This window comes from Erithacus rubecula (genome assembly GCF_903797595.1).
Source record: "Erithacus rubecula genome assembly, chromosome: 14".
Taxonomy (NCBI): Eukaryota; Metazoa; Chordata; class Aves; order Passeriformes; family Muscicapidae; genus Erithacus; species Erithacus rubecula.
This window is the reverse complement of record NC_136666.1, coordinates 4,281,365-4,297,475: the sequence shown is the minus strand read 5'-3', so window position 1 is coordinate 4,297,475 and position 16,111 is coordinate 4,281,365. Positions and strand designations below refer to the sequence as shown.

The 16,111-nt window shown below is 47.6% G+C and overlaps 2 protein-coding genes across 5 annotated transcripts; both read left to right on the top strand.

The window, feature by feature from the left end:
- The first annotated feature begins 63 nt into the window (after positions 1-63).
- Positions 64-3,816, top strand: PDCD7 (programmed cell death 7). Its single transcript, XM_079318290.1, has 5 exons — positions 64-798; positions 1,927-2,065; positions 2,373-2,609; positions 3,216-3,303; positions 3,671-3,816. The coding sequence occupies exons 1-5, from the start codon at positions 115-117 to the stop codon at positions 3,786-3,788; spliced, it is 1,266 nt and encodes a 421-aa protein (XP_079174416.1). The 5' UTR covers positions 64-114; the 3' UTR covers positions 3,789-3,816.
- On the top strand, positions 3,754-16,096 carry UBAP1L (ubiquitin associated protein 1 like). 4 transcript variants are annotated; one of them, XM_079318288.1, is made up of 6 exons: positions 3,754-3,892; positions 7,857-8,011; positions 9,261-10,013; positions 10,871-11,080; positions 14,030-14,131; positions 15,018-16,096. In XM_079318288.1, exons 2-6 carry the CDS (start codon positions 7,880-7,882, stop codon positions 15,150-15,152), a joined length of 1,332 nt encoding a protein of 443 aa, XP_079174414.1. In that variant the 5' UTR covers positions 3,754-3,892; positions 7,857-7,879; the 3' UTR covers positions 15,153-16,096. The 4 variants fall into 4 exon arrangements, with proteins under 4 accessions (XP_079174414.1, XP_079174415.1, XP_079174413.1 ...); XM_079318289.1 differs by having other exon boundaries at positions 3,761-3,892; positions 7,860-8,011; XM_079318287.1 differs by lacking the exon at positions 3,754-3,892 and adding an exon at positions 4,214-5,576 and having other exon boundaries at positions 7,860-8,011.
- The last annotated feature ends 15 nt before the right edge of the window (positions 16,097-16,111 follow it).

Here is a 16,111-nt window from a genome sequence, read left to right as displayed (position 1 = left end):
TTTCGCAGGGGGCGAGAGCGGGCGGGGCGGGTCCTCCCGGCCGCCAGGCGGCGCTGTGCGGAGGCGGGGCGGGGGCGGTGTCATGGCGGCGCGCTGAGGGGATGCCGCGGCATCATGGCGCAGCCGCCGCCGTTCCCCAGCCGCCTCCCGCCGCCCTTCCGCGCCTTCCCGCCGCCCTTCCCCGGCCCCGCCGTCCGCCCAGCGCCCTTCCCGGTGGGGCCGGTAGCACCCCCGCCTTTCTTCTTGCCGCCGCCTGCGGGTGAGGGCGGACCGCGCTTCCCGCCGGGCGTCCCCTACTTGGCGGCGGCGCCGCCGCGGGCAGCGGCCGAGGAGGAGGCGGTGCAGCGGCAGCAGGATGAGCTGTGGCTGTCGCAGTTCCTGGGCCGCCGCCGGGCCGCTGCCCCGCCGCCGCCGCCGCCCGCCGCCGCCAGCCCCAGCAGCGCCCGGGCCGTGGCGGCGGCGGCGCTGGGGCGGGTGGCGCGGGTGACGGCGCTCTGCCGGGCCCTGCGGCGCTGCGAGGGCGAGGGCGACCAGCCGGGCTGGGCCCGCGCGCGGGAGGAGGCGGAGGCGGCGCTGCGGGAGCTGCGGGAGATCGTGCGGCCCCTGCGGGAGCCCGGGTACGGCGAGGCGCTGCGCAGGAAGGCCGAGAGGGCGAGGAAGAGGAGGCTGCGCCTGCAGCGGAGGAAGCACGAAGCCAGGGCGGCCAAGGAGGAGGAGGCCGCCCGGGCCGCCGAGCGGGAGGCCAAGATCGACCAGTGGCGGGCTAAGTGCATCCAGGAGGTGGAGGAGAAGAACCGGGTACGGTCCCTGTGCCTGGGCCTGCCTCTCCCCGAGCTCCGGGACAGCGCGGCGGAGCAGGGGTGACCCGGTGGCGGGGTCAGGGCGGGCTGTGCCTGCCCCGCGCCTGGCTGTGACCCCCGCGCTGCAGTGGGTGCCCCTGCGTGGCTGCAGCATACTGAGACCGTGCTGTTTCCACGGCCTGCAGCCCTGCTTCTTGCTTGGAAGGCTTGGTGGGCATCTCGGTTATGACATCTTCATATTCTAGGCCTTGACACGAAACTGGGGTTGAAGTTGTTTCTGAACTCTTGAAGGTTTTTCCTATGTGGCTCCAAGTGCCAGCCTGTCCACACAGCTCACAGCTACCCGTGTAGTGGGCAGTGCTGTTTCAGTATCCATCAGCCTTGCCTCCTGCTTTTTTTTTTTTTTTTTTTTTCTAAAGCTTGTGGTTTACAAGTTTTTTTTCTCTCATGGGGAAATGAAACATCTCCAAAGCAAAAATACCACCTCCAATTAGACTTGTTGGGAAGTGCTGTAGGCATCTTTCTGCTGTTTTTTTGGCTAAAGAGCTCCCTTTCTGCTGGTGTGCTGCTGGGATGGTCCAGGGCAGTTGCTGAGGAAGGATTTGTGGTCAGACTGTGGCAGATTAATGGTCTTTAATTGCAGAACTGTGGAATTGGGATGGTTTCTGTTTATTGTGGAATATTTACCCTAAATTTCTGGGGTTAAAGACTCTCAGGTTTTCATAATTCATAAGTCATTTAGGAAGTGTTCAAAAATGTGTGGATATGGCATTTGAGAACATGCTTTAGTGGTGAACATGATGGTGATGCTGGGCTGACAGATGGACTTGATAATATTTTCCAGCCTTAACAATTCCTTGATTCTGTGATTTGGCCCAGAATTACGAGTCCCGTGTCATTCTTTTTTCTGAAGTCTGTAGTGTTTTAGTCTTTTTTTCTGAAGTCTGTAGTGTTTTAGCCTTTTTTTCATAAAAAAGGCAAGGCTGGATAGTTGGCTTAACTTGTTGCTGTTACTGTAAAGTCACTGTGCTCACCAGTGCTTTGTTTATTTCTGAAAGCGCCATTTGATTCTTATCTTGGAGGGATATTTCACACATTTCATCTGGTTTTTTCCTTCCTTTCATAGGAACAAGAGCTGAAGGCTGCTGCTGACAGTGTCCTGGCTGAAGTGCGGAAGAAACAAGCAGATACGAAGAGGATGATGGACGTCCTGCGCGGGTTGGAAAAGCTTCGGAAGCTGAGGAAAGAAGCTGCTGCCAGGAAAGGTTTGTTATGAGATTGGTCCCAGCTTTCTTAATTGCACACACAGGAAATAAGATGTGGGTGCCCTGTGCTGGCTTGAAAAAGCTATGTCTTCATTGTGATTTTAATTACAAGAATCGGTACAAAATGCTGAATTCAGTGGTTGTGTTTCCAGGCTCTTTCTGGAAGAAGGATTATTTTTGTAAGAATTCTGTCTGTTAACAAGGTTAAGCTCATGTTCCTCTGAAATTTTTCCAGCTCTGCTCTCAAGTCTGATATCAAACCCCCTTCTGAATCTGAAAGCTTAAAATCACTTCTCTTTCTGTTCAGGTGTTTGTCCACCTCCTTCAGCAGATGAAGCATTTGAAAATCAGGTGGAGAGTCTCAAAACATTGCTCAAAACTCGCACAGAACTGTATGAAGCTGAGGAAAGAGCATTAAGGGTTATGCTGGAGGGAGAACAGGAGGAGGAAAGGAAGAGGGAAATGGAAAAGAAACAGAAGAAAGAAAGGGAAAAACTACTACAGCAGAAACTGGAAATGGATTCCAAACTGTTTGGGGATCCAGGTAAATTCTGCATCCTATTCTTAACAGTATTTTTTCACATCACATCCCCATCTCACAGACACTGGATTTGAAATGCAGGCACAGATCTAAGTTGAGAAAGGAATCATCCATTGGAATAATTAATGGTCTGAGAATGGGGGATAAGCATTGTGCTGTTAATACCTGTGGTGTAAGAGGAACTGTTAAGCTCTTCGAGGTGGACTGCAGCACATCTCAAGCTGGTTTCATAATGTTTTGCAAGAAGAGGTTGTAGATTAAACTGAAGTGAGAATAAACATAATAGATTGAAGACTTCCAGAACCCAGTAGATGCTTTAGTCTGGTGCTTTGGTAAGTGTGACTCGGGTAATCTGTAAAGTGTCTGTATGTTCCCCTTTTTTAGATAGTGGAGGCAGGAAGTTTTGCTAGTCTTGGCTTTCCTCTGACCACTGTGGTACGGACCAGGAGATGTGTAACATGTAAACTCCTTCATCTATTACCTAGGGACCTGATTCAGATTGCAGCTGGGCAGTAGCTAATGATTTTGCAAATGTGGGGCTTCTGAGACACACTAGAATGGAAGGTTTTTCTGGATTATTAAACAATTTCTGTGTCTGTGTTTTCATAGCTGAATTCCCACTGGCCCATCTACTGCAGCCTTTCAGAGACTACTACTTACAAGCTGAACATTCTGTAGCAGCTCTAATCCAGATCAGGTAAAATCAAAGAAAGTATTCTATCATTAGAGATGGCAAACACTGTTTTTTGCAATTGTAAATTCAGTGCCCCTTTGGGTTTGTCAGCTTCCAAATATGGTTATGCAATGGATTGTTCTGTTTTTTTCAAGTTTCTTGCTTGAGTCATATCCAACAGATGCCCATGTGAGGCATAATGCACTTCCATGCATAACCATTCCATTTAATACCAGAACATTGAATTTTCACATTTGTCTTTTGAAAAATAAGTTTAAGAGTACAAGTATTGTGGGGTTTGTATTGATCAGTAACGTGTGTGGGTATATAATAAATCTTACCACCAAATTAATCCCAGCTCTCCTCTCAAACAACACTCTCTCTGTTAAAGGCATGAATGGGATCAGTACTTGGTGCCAGCTGACCACCCTGAAGGAAGCTGCATCCCTCCAGGATGGGTTCTCCCGAGTCTCCCCACCAATGACACTTGGGCCACTGCTGTCAGATAATTTAATAATAAATTATTTCAGCGTTGGAGGATTGCTTCATTACAATTACGTGTAAATATGAAAGGGTCCAAAGAGGAAGTCTCATCCTCTCTTTCAACAGCCAGGTACTGGAATATGTCTTTACTGGAATATCTTGAAAAAAAGTTTAAGAATTGTTTTTCTGATTTACTGTGCAGGGAGATAGCTGAGCAAGCTCAGAGCAGCCAGGCCTCTCATGGTGTGGAATTACAATCCAGCTGCGAGTTCTTGTTAAATCTCAGTCTTAATAAAGGAACATTGCTGATGGTGGTATTTGTGCCAGTATTAACATCCTATTTTTAGTGGCTTTTATCTTTATAAAGGATGATGAAAACTTCAGAAATGAAGAATTAAAAAAAAAAAAAAGAGATCATTAGTAAACATGTTTTTCTTCTTAAATGAAGCATGTCAAGCATCACTGTCAAAACAGTTCCTGTATTTTTGGGTGTAGAGACAAACCTATTACAAGTTTAAACGAATTCCGAAGTACAAACAAGACAGGGTTTTTCAAGGTTGATTAAAGCAGCTGTTGACATTTTGCTTTTGTGGACTAAAACTGATACCAAAACATGGAAAAAATTCCCAGTTGTGGTGAAATAGGTCAGACAGCCATGTGAATAAATAAAAATTTGATGAGTAAGCCTGCTGGAAATAAAAAATCTAATAAAATCTGAAGTCTAACCTATTGTAAGTGTTTTGACTATGTAGATATTTTTGTATAGGGACATATCGTGTTTATAATATTTGATTAAAAACCACAGCTTTATTTTGTAAGTTGTTTTTTTATACAGAACAAATAGAGAAAAATGGATTTTTGGGTTTTTTGTTTAAAGCGTTTTCACACCAGGGGAGAGATTAGAGTACTTTGCATCTAACACACCTCCAATGAGGAGAGAATTGTTGGGAAAAGGTTTGTGTGAAGGAACTTCTCCCTCCTGCAAGGTGGCAGAGGTGACATCTGATATCAAAGCTTTCCATGTTCTGGACTGTTTGCTTGTCTGTCATGATACTGTCATGGGCCATATGGATTTGGAGCTTTGCTGTTCTGCAGATTGCTGTGGCACCTTTCCAGAGCTCAGTCCTCACTCTTGCTTAGCCCCAGAGTGTGGGAAGTGAGTTAATCTCTCCAGTGCTTTGCCTCTTGGCATCACAACAGTGCGTAATTCACACATCATTGCCTACATTCAATACTTGGGCCTCAGGTGTAACGTTAGTAGTGTCCTGGCTGAACCTTTGCACTGGTTTCTGTCAGTAAGAGACATGAACTGGTAGTTCTGATAGAACAGGAGTGCAGAAGTTTGCAGCTCTTGCTCACCTGTAGCACCCCAAAATACAGATTGCCATGAAGTCCTCTGTAGGTAGTGTTCTGATTTGCTCTTCCCTCCATCCTCCCATCCCTAATGTCACTCCAGCATCTCATTACTCCAGACCCAAGGCTGAGTCAGATCCTGGGGAGTCTTCCCTATTGAAAATGCACAAGATCAAATATAAAAACAACTGCATAAAACCAATCAAAACCCAACACTTTAAGTTCAGGCAGCTTAGTGACCAGATGATGCTCTTCTTAAACAATTAGGCTCCTTATCCCGTCAGCATGTCTGATGGAACACGCCAGCCGCTTAAGTTCTGATTATCTCAAAGCTGTCCCAGTCAGCTGCTTGTCTGACACTGCAGGAATTTAAAGAGCTGAGCAGTAGATAAGGAGGCAGCAAAGCAGCAGCCCTGTTCTCTCTGCCCTGTGAGGAGGGAGCTCCATGAGCTCATCTGACGGTAAGGACAGCTTCATATTGCTAATAAACATCAGGCTTGAAAATGCATGGGGAGGATCTGTCTTTATAATGTTCTGTGTATTTGCTTCTGTCTAACAACATTGCGTTAAAATATTTAATAGCTTTAGTGGGAAGTCATTGAAACCACAGATTGGGAGGAATGTTTAAAATCTAAACTCATAAAATACGTAGACACAGGGTATTAATTTTAAAAGTGTATGTTCAGACTTGATTACCGTTTTTCTGAGTATATTTCCCACTGTGTTTAAGTTTTAAAAACTTAGTGTAGCTCAGAAGAAGAGAGAGGTTGGCTGTGAGTTTCCAAGATTCATTTGTATCCTATTCCTCCCCTGGTCCTGGTGCAGTTGGGTTTCTCCTGCTGTTCAGGCACATCCTCTTCCTGATGTGAACTGGTTTGTGCACTGGCCAGTGTCTGTGATGTGAAAGTGGGCAGGGCTGCTGGGGAGAACATGAGGTCAGAGCCCTCACAGGACTTCTCTTCTGGTGGGAATTGGTGTTTATGACTGACCCTCTTTTGTCCTCTAGTAGCATTTTTGTTGTGATTGGTCCTGCCCCAAAGTACTTCTTGTTTTCTAAACTGTGGTTTTGGGAATTAACACTTATGTGAGCCTCTCTTAAAGCATAGTATTTTTGCAGTCAAATACAGTGAGGTGTAGTACCATCATCTCATATTTTCTTCATTGTGGCTTCAGATGCATTCACTATCCATCACCATCCCTTAAAGTAGAATTTGAACCTGAGTGGAGCCATTCTGGGTGACATACTGACCCACTGCTTTCCTCAGCAGCCTAGAATTTTGGGAAGAGCCAGTTTACAGCCCAAGCTGCAGGGAAGGTTTGCCCCACTTGCATGCAGGAGCTGCTCAAGGAGCAGCAGAAAGCTGAGGGAAGGTGGCTCCCCTTGCAGATGTTTTCAGGCGTCACCTTTGCCAGTGCTGACGTGGGTTGTCCCTTAGGCTGAGCCCTCTTAAGCTGAGCAGATGGCCTGGCTCTGTGTGGGATCCCAACACGTTGTCTGTGTCGCATGTTAGTGGCAGGACATGTGCAGGAGCACAAAGCTCGTTAGGGGCTTGTGCAGAGGCATTAAAGGCTCCTGGTGTAAGCAGCCAAAGTGACAACCCTGTTGTCATTCTGGTACAACTGTCTGAGTGGCACCGAGTGATTGTGCATGTTGATTATGTGTGTCACTTTCTTTGGCCTGGAAGCTCTTTGTGAGTCCTTTGCCAAGACAGGAAACTACTCTGAACCCCATCTCCCATTATAGATTCCTATTTTTGCTTTAAATAGGCAGTTTAGTCATCCTTGTGTATATTCTTCTGCATATTTTGTTTTAGTGAAATGTTATTCTTGTTGTCATAGAAGCTGTTTGTTTTTAAAGGAAAAAAATAATTGGGAAAAGCACTTAGGGATGTCACATACGTATTTACAGTGTGACCTGAGGATGAGTGCTGAGGACTTTGGGATGAGCAGGCACATCAGAATTCATTGGAAGACTGGCTACCAGCTCCTAACAGTTTATAATCTGTAAAAGAAGTGATTTTACACACTGTCATCACTGGGAATCTGAAAGCTTGAGGTTTCATGCAGTATGTAATGGCTTTTTAGTAACATTGATAGAGTTTGGTGACACTTGAAGTAATATTTTCTCTGACAGCATTCCCAATTCATGAGCAATTTTTCTCTCCCCTACAATTCCTGATCTAAAACCATCTCCACACTTAAAATGAATGGTTGGTTCCTAAAAGCTAATTTCAAAAATGGCTTGTTTGACATCCTCCTAATTCCAAAGCTTGCCTGGCTCCCAGTAAACTGCTGCAGTGCCCTAAGGGATGCCCTCACCCCAGCTCCCTCAGGGTGCTCCATGTGATGGCTTAGCAGCACAAGGCCACGTGCATGAGATCTGTCACCACAGGTTGTACAGACAGGGGAGACCTGTAAGGTGTCCCCAGCCTGGGGAAGGGAGTGTGCAATGGCACCAGAGGGAGAGGGGGAGACAGGAGGAATGGGAAGCAGCAGGGCAAGCACGGAGGACAAAAATGCTCAGGTTCTCTGCCAAAGGAAGCTGTAAATTTGGTCAGGTCCTCTGCTCAAGCTGAGAATAGCAAAGGTTAGTTCAGACAAAGCTTCCTGGTGTCAGTAATAAAGATTTTGCCAATCTTTTTTACCCAGCTGGCACTTGAAACAGCTTATATTTTTCTGCTTCCAGCTAACTTAAGAGATGATAGTCCCCCCTCTTACAGTTTCTGTTTCCCTCCCTCCAGCAGCAAGAAATCAGGCAGCAGCAATGAACTACCTGGATGAAGTTCCCTTCCGGACAGCCATGAGCCTCAGTGGGGACTCAGAGGGAGAAATCACTTTAGTCACTGCCCCGGACATTGAGCTCCCTGACTGCGCCGACATCCTCATCAGCACCATGGTGAGTTCACACCCGGGTCACCGCTGGGGGATGCTCAAAGGGATGTCAGCAGTGTCCTCATGGAAGAGGGGAAGGGAAACCACCTGACTGATCTCTTCACTGGCTGGTTTGCAGCAGTATTGGGAGGAGGTGAGGATGATTTGTGGTGTGTGGTAGTGATGATGGGCTTGGTTTGGAGCTGCTTTGTAAAAGTCCTTTCCAAACAGGAGGGTTAAGTTTTTAAGTCTAGGGTAGGAGAACAAACTTCATGCTCTGCTCTGGGGTTATTTTCTACTTTGGAATTAACACTGTCTCGTTTATTAATAATATTTATTAAATATTTACCAATAAATCTACCAGCTATAAGCAGGCAATACTACTTGTGCTGGAAGTATATAGGTAGTGTTTATATATCTATATATACATATATAGATATACACACACCCCCTGTATTTCTCCCTATTTGAGGATGATTTGATGCTCCCCTCAGAGGCCAAGCCATTGTGCTGCCGGTCCAGCCAAATCCTTATGGAGGGATGTGAGGTTGTTTTCCTAGGGAGGCTGATTTGGGTCCACAGCTGACCCAAGTGGCAAGAACAGTAAAAACAGCATTCCTGGGCTGTGAATGTACTTGCCTGCCTGTCAGGAGGAGACCTTGTTTGGAGAGCTCTGGGACGGGCAAGGCTTGTTTGTTCCAGGAAAACCCTCCGTTTTCAGTCACAAACACACTTATATTTTAAGCTGAACTATGTGGAAATGACAACTCTGTTTGGGGACCAGCCGAGACCCTGGCGCCGCTAGAGAATCCCATGGCTGGTTCTGCTGCTGCCCAAGGTGGTGCTCCCCTCTTGGTGGCTTCTGAGGCCCTGAAGTGACTCAGCCATGTGCTGCTAATGAGGGTCACAAACTCTGCCACCATCCTGGGGGCAGCCTGTAGCTGGATGCAGTGCCTCTCTGCAGCTGTCTAAAATTGGGATGTCTGCACACTCCTGCCTTCCAAAATGACACAAGCACCTCCAAGCATAAAACACTTCTCCAAAGAATTGTAGGTGCAACTCACAATAGTAATAACTTCATAGATAAGGTGTTTTCAAGTATAAATTTGGGGATTCCCTACAGTGATGAGGCTGGCATTGCCCAATCCAATGCTCAGGGAAATAGGAGCTGGTATGGGAAGTCTGGGGCCCTTAAGATGCCTCATGGAGTGCATGGTTTGCTCCATGCCTCGTGGTTTCACATGTCCTCACCAGCTGCTTCTCTCTCTTTGCAGCACGACTTCTCTCTGGAAAGGAAAGTGCTGTACTGGGTGGAGGTGGCCTCCCAGCAGCAAACCTCCCGCCATCGAGTCACCTCGGAAGTCGTGCCCACGGCTCCCCCGTGCTGGCTGCTGCTGGTGGATGCCGCCGAGAGCTGCGGCGGGCGGGGCCGGGACGGGGCGGTGCGGCGCTCCATCAGCCTGAGCGCTGCCGACAGCTCCTGCGGGCACGCCAGGGGCAGGGCTGTGCTGTCTGACACCGAGAGCGACACCTGGCACTCCGAGGAGGGCGACTACTCGGATGATGAGTACTCCTCAACCTCTTGGGAAGAGAATGACAGGGATGAAACGCTCCTCTCCAGGAGGAGAAGTTCTGGGAGAAGTGTGTCTTCACGGCCCGGCTTTTACCAGACCCGACCCAAGACATCGCCCGGCTTGCTGGAGCCCTCGCCAGAAAACAATGTGCACAGCCGCGCCAGCCCAGACCCCAGCAAGCAGAGACGATCCATGGTGATATTTAACAACATGAAGAATGAGCTGGAAGCCGCCGGGAGGAAGCTGGCTGCTCTGGTGCATCCATTGAACAGAGCTGCCACCGGCAGCAGGGGGATCCTGGTGCCACGGCTGCTCCCCCAGTGCCCCGGCACCAACCGCAGCGTCCAGTACGGGCCAGATGCGGATGTGCCCCAGCAGGGCACGGCTGTGCCAACTCCTCCGGCCACAGCCACGCCCATCCCTCCCATCAAGCAGCACAAGCCCACGGTACCGGTGAGGAGCCTCCTCTCATGGCCCTTTGTCCATGGCTGGGAGAGCAGGGAGGTGGAGGGCATAGAATTGGTCTCATTTGGTGGGGTTTGTCCAGCAAAAAGGAACCCATATGGGGCTTTGGACCGCTGGACCTATGAGGTATTACTGAAGTTTTCACAATAAATGAAGAAAGGGTTCGATTTTTTCACTGAGGTTGAAAGAAGCTTTCTGGGTGCACATTTACTTGCTCTGCCCAAAACATCTGTGTTTTCCCCAAGCAGGGTATAATCTGATTTTCAATTGAACCACTAAAGTGAAACATGGGGATTTGTCCTCTTTTTGCTACATTATCCCATTCTAACAGATAGAAGCAGGGATTATAGGGAAATGTCCCCTTACGGTCATGTCTTTTCTTGGAAACTTTGGACTTCATAGTCCTACTAGAAATACAGATAATTTAGTGACAGAGACAGTGATATTAAAGGATGGAGTAAATAATACTCTGTCACCTTAAATCTGAATTGCACCTTGTTTTTAAGAAATTGCATCTAATCCAGCTGCTTGAGAGATTTAGGAGATGAATTACTGAAAACCTGCAATAAAACCATCAGACACATGAATGACCAGGTTACAAATATGCAGTTGCATTTGACATGGAGTAATTAAGATAAGATTAAATGCTCATGTGTATTTGTACAATACCCACCCTGAGCACCCTTCTCTGACCTGTATCTATAGCTGAGCCTGGATTTAATTATGTTCCTTGTATGGGAATTTTCCTCTTCTGGAGAGTAAGGTAATCACCAGCATTCAAAGGCATTGCCTCAACCTCATTCCATGACCTGCAGCAATAAGACCATCTGTTTTTTTCCTTGCAGTCCCTCAGCCCCTACACTTGCCTTCCCCCTGCCTCCACGCCTGGACGACCTCTCAGCTGCCACAGATCCCAGCCGGATTCCTCAGCTGACCTGCTCTCTGCTCTGAGCCAAGAGGAGAGAGACCTCATTGAGCCCGTCATAGCCCTGGGCTACCCCACCCAGAAAGCCATCCTCACCCTCCAGAAGACGGGAAGGCAAAGCTTAAGTCAGGTTGGTGGAGCTGGCACAGCGCTGGTAAAGGAGAACTTGATTGTCATGGAGAAAGGAATGGCTGTCTTCTTTGGGATAGATTTTTCATGGCCTTGCCTTTCCACTTCGGTGTCAGACCATAGCTGACAGGATTTTCCATGAGATTACACTTTTGCTGTAATAAAATAGCAATGAGTTGCCCTCAGCTTTTCAGCGCATAATCACGGCTGACTTCGTTATCTGTTCAATCTGTTGTGTGAAGCATCATGTCCTTTTGAGGTACAAATTTTGCCCCCATATATGGAAACTTTTTGCACATCATTTTTCCCAGCTGTTGGATTTGTGTGATTATTGCCATGGCTCATCCTGTCAGAGTGAGACTTTAGGAATACCTTGGAGATTTGGTTGGGCTCTCTCCAAAACACAACATCCCTGTGTTGGAGCAACCAGGGAATCCATGCAAACATTGCAGTGGAGTCACAGAGCTCTTTTCCTGAAAAACCCTCTAAAATAACCTGAAATTTATTGAAAATATTTAATATGCAGCCTCTTCCTACCCCTGGTATGTGAGTACATCCCTGCCTGCTGTGCCACATCCTCATTCCCAATGTCTCTGTTTGTCCAGATGAGTGTCAGAAATATCCAGGTGGGCTCAGAGCATCCATGACATGAGGGAAGCTGCTGGCTCTGACTCCCTTGGCAAATCTGGGGCTGGACCTGCCCATCCCAACAGAGGATTTTAGGGCTAAATTATCCAAATAGAGAGCAGAGAGAGAAGGATCTTAATCACATCTGAGCAAGAGGGATATCCATGGGGCTGTCAAGGCAGGGAGCAGGAGCAGACCCTGGCAGGGCACAAGCAGGCAGAGAGCACTGAGCAGCCACTGCTGCTGCCAGTGTCCTTGCCATTCCCCTGGGAGCTGCCTCTGCTGCGTGGGCCAGCTCTCACTGAACAGAGCTGCTCTGGGCTGAGTCATCCTGCAGCTTCCTGCTCCCTCCTTACCCCGCCTGGACCAGCTCCCCAGGGCTCGCTGGAGTTTCAGGCTAGCTGAGGTGGGAAGGGAAGCTTTATATCTTCAATCCATAGAGGTTTTGTCTCGGCACAGAGAGATGGGCAGAGCCCAGCCCATGTTGTTTCAGAGCCATGAGAGGGTGTCTGTAGCAACTGCTGGCTTCAAAATGAAGAAACAGTGTATCTTAATATGAGTGAAAATGGGTACAGGCTGCTCCTTTCTTTATAAACACCAGGATTCCCACTCCCTTGAAGAAGAGATTAGTGCACCAAAAGAAAATGTCTGCCTTCTATCCCATACCTTCTTCACCAGTAGTTCCCGTTTGTCCCATTTATCCCCAATGCAGCCAAGATAAAGCCCAATCCTTCATGCATCTTTTACAAGTACCAAACTACCAAATTAGTCTAAATCTTCCTGGAAAATATGTTCCAGCTGAAGTTAAGGAGAAGACCTGTGTTCTTTATTGCTTGTTGGTGATACCTGAGGTTTCCATGTGTGACAATGACTTCTTCAACTGTGAGGATTGATGGAAGTACCAGATGGTGGCCAAAAATTGCTTAACTTTCTTGCAATATCAAGTGAAACTGGCAGAGCCTCCCCTAGTAGAGAAGGCAAGGCCTTCTGTAGCCTTCCTTAGAAGCAATGCCTTCCTAATTTTGGTGGAAGATCTTCTCTAAAAGGCTCAAGAAGGATTAGTTGCCCCAATGTGCCAGAGGTTCATTATGTAGGATGTTATGCCCAAAAAGGCACCATTGCATTTTGATCAATGATCATTGATCAATTCAAAATGCATTGTTGATCCATGGAGTCCTCAATGTACATGTGAGCTGAGACATGACAAAGGCTGCAGATGATCAGTGTTAAAAAAACTCTTCTTGTTTAGTCTTGAGGATATATAGATACATATAATATTTTTTTAATTATCAAAAATATTGAGTTGACAAAGACACTGATTTCATGCTGGGCTTTACCAGGCTGCCAGGACTATCTGTGTTATGCTGTGGCTGAGTGACTGTTCCCACAACAGGGAAGAAAATACAGCAATGATCTAGGATTGTCATTAGCCTGGTAACAAGGGAAATAACATGAGGTGAGGAATGCCAATGACCAGTGACTGTCTCCTTTCTGAGTTACTGGGCTCCTTAAGGCTGACTTTTTTGAAAATCCCTACTTGACTGTTCAGGCAAAATAGATGAATTCAATGTTTGAGAGACTTTTTTGTCTTTTTCATATGTTTTATGGCCTTTCACTAAGTCCTTCTCCTTGTCTATGGCAGTGCTGGAGAGGGTGGAGATCTGTGTGCTGGTGAATCTGGGGAGAAATGCATCAGCTTCTCCTTGGATGTAGAAGCTTTGGAGAGACCTGTGGGATGTTTTTATTCCCCCTGCTATTGTATAGCTCATTATTATTGCCTGTCCCATATGTTTTTGGACAGTGATATTTAAAAGTTGCTGCTGGGAATTGTGCTGTCAGCACTCCAAGAACAACAAGGAAAGCCAAAAAAAAATGTTTACTTTCAGTAATGACAGCACACAGGTCTGCCCTGGGGTGGGTTTTGCACTTGGACCCTGGAGCAAATCCATGGGTGCCTGAACATCAAAGGGATGAGGGATCAGCTGAGCAGAGTCATCCCACCAGGACAGGCTCTGCCTCGCCCTGCAGCCTGGAGGCCATCACTCTGCTTCTCACATGTTCACGTTTGCTTTCTTCCTTGTCCTCCCTCTACCTTGTTCCCATTCCCACCCTGGGAGGGTGAAGGGGGACCAAGATGTTGTCTCCCACTGGGAATCCTGCAGATAGACAGACAGACCACGCTGGCTGAGCATTAGATGGGAACTTTCAAGATACTGGTGGCTCAACCCCCCATGGTGTGTGCCTGGGAGGTGCAAGGGGGCTCCCCATTGGCCTTGCTCCCATGCCTGCAAGGCTGGATTAACCTGTCTGTCTCCCTCTGCAGTTCCTGAGCTACCTGGGTGCCTGTGATCGGCTGCTGAAGCAGGGCTATGAAGAAGGGCAGGTGGAGGAAGCCATGGAAATGTTCCAGTACTCAGAGAAAAAGGTCACAATGGGATGGCACAGTCCAGCCATTTATGCTGTGTCCTCCAGGCTCTCCTTTTCAGTGGGCTGCACTCTTCCCTCTGCCTCCACAGGCCCTCCTGCAGCCTCATGGAGGGCCAGACCTCTAGGGGAGTGTCACCATAAAGACCCCTGGGGGAGGACACCTGCTCCTTCACTCCTCTTCACCCTTTTTCTCACCCTGGTGTGTGGCACGATGCTCACTCAGCCCCTGTATAGGGAGTCCCATCCCAAGCCCACCAGCACTCACACTCTCTCCTGCCCTGTCAGCTCTCCCTTCTACCCCTAGGGAGGAGAACCATGGAGAGCTGAGCATTTGTCTCCATCATCAGTCCCCCCTGGGGGTGTTGATGAGCCTGGGGAGGTAGAACTGCCTGAAGTCCAGGCTGGCAGTGTTTTCTGGGATGCCAATCCTGTAGGATTGCTGTGTCACCACTCCTTAGGGCAGGGGCAGTGGGAGGGTGCCTGGGTCTCACTGTCAGGGAAGGGTTCATTTATTAAGGACACAGCTCTGGGTGATGTTGTGGTGCTGAGGCCCAGCCTGAGCAAAGTGGGGGGAGCAGGACAAATGAATTCCAGCTGTGCTCACTGCCATTGCCTGCTCTCTTCATAATGCAGGCAAACACTGCATGGAATTGATATAAATGTTACAAGGAATAGTGAAGCTACAGGGTGAATTTATTAAATATTTCTTATTCAAGAAGTTCCAGTGCTATCAGGGATATGTGTGCCCTCTATTTGCTGTCACAGTGATACCACCCAGCCAGATCTTCTGGCTGTAGCCTTGTCCCACAGCACTGCTTTTGCTGCAGTCACACAATATATCCATCCATGATAACATCATCCTTCTCTCCTCCTTCTTCCTCCAGGCAGCTGAATTCTTGCATCTGTTGGCTCAGTTTAATGATATGGGCTTCCAACAAAATGAAATCAAAGAAGTTCTTTTGCTTTGTGGGAATCAGAGGGAGAGGGCTCTGGAAGAGCTTGTGATGAAAACTCACTGAGCTGCATCCTGGAGCAGGCACAGCTTCCCCTCTCCACACCAGACCAGAAGGACTCAGGTGATTCTGCTGCTCCATCCCCACCCCTGGACGTACCAGACACACAACTTCACAGCTCTGCCTTGGTGTCTCATTTTGTGGACATCCATCATAAGAGTGCTTGTCATTCAGGCACTGACTGCCTAGCAGGAATGTTTATCTCCTCACCCACACATCCCCACCCTTGATCATCTCAGCTGTTCAGATTAGATGAAAGAAGATCCAAACCGCCTTTGGCTTAGATTTTTTCAAAACTCAAACCAAACCAGTGTTCTCCCTCCACCTAGGGTGATGGGTGTCATGTTTTCAGCTACAATCAAATGGGAATTCTTAAAAGATTATATAAATCAACAGAAGAAATTGTTTTCCTAAAATCTGAAGGCTCCTGCAGGAACATGTGTTGGTCCTGGCTTGGGAAGAGTCTCAGCTGACTTAGTCATGGTTGAATATTGTAATTGAAATCCACTTTGATCACATTAGCTTCTCCTTTTAAACCAGAAATGTGAGGAAAATGTGATGTTCCATGTGGGTAAAGAAAGAAAACAAGCTGTCCTTGCTCTGAAATACGAGGCTTATCCAGTGCAATGAAAAATGGTGCAGAAAAAAGTTTGTCCTCAGGCAACTTCATGAAATCAGAACAGAGAGATGGAGAGCTGCTCACTGCCCTCATGCTCTGCCCAAATCAGGAAAATTCAGGTTATGCTTCCCTAAACTGTGAAGACAGTGGCTCCAAATGAAGTGAAGCATGAATGTCAGCTTCAGGAACATCTGGATGCCCAAGGGAATTTCTGTATGCAACTGAAGGACAGAGAATGGGACATTCAGATCACTGTACAGGATGTGTGTCCTGGCTTGGCAGTGGAGCAGTGAATAGTGTTTTCACATAAAGTATGTTATTTTCCTGTGAATTAGATACAGATGTA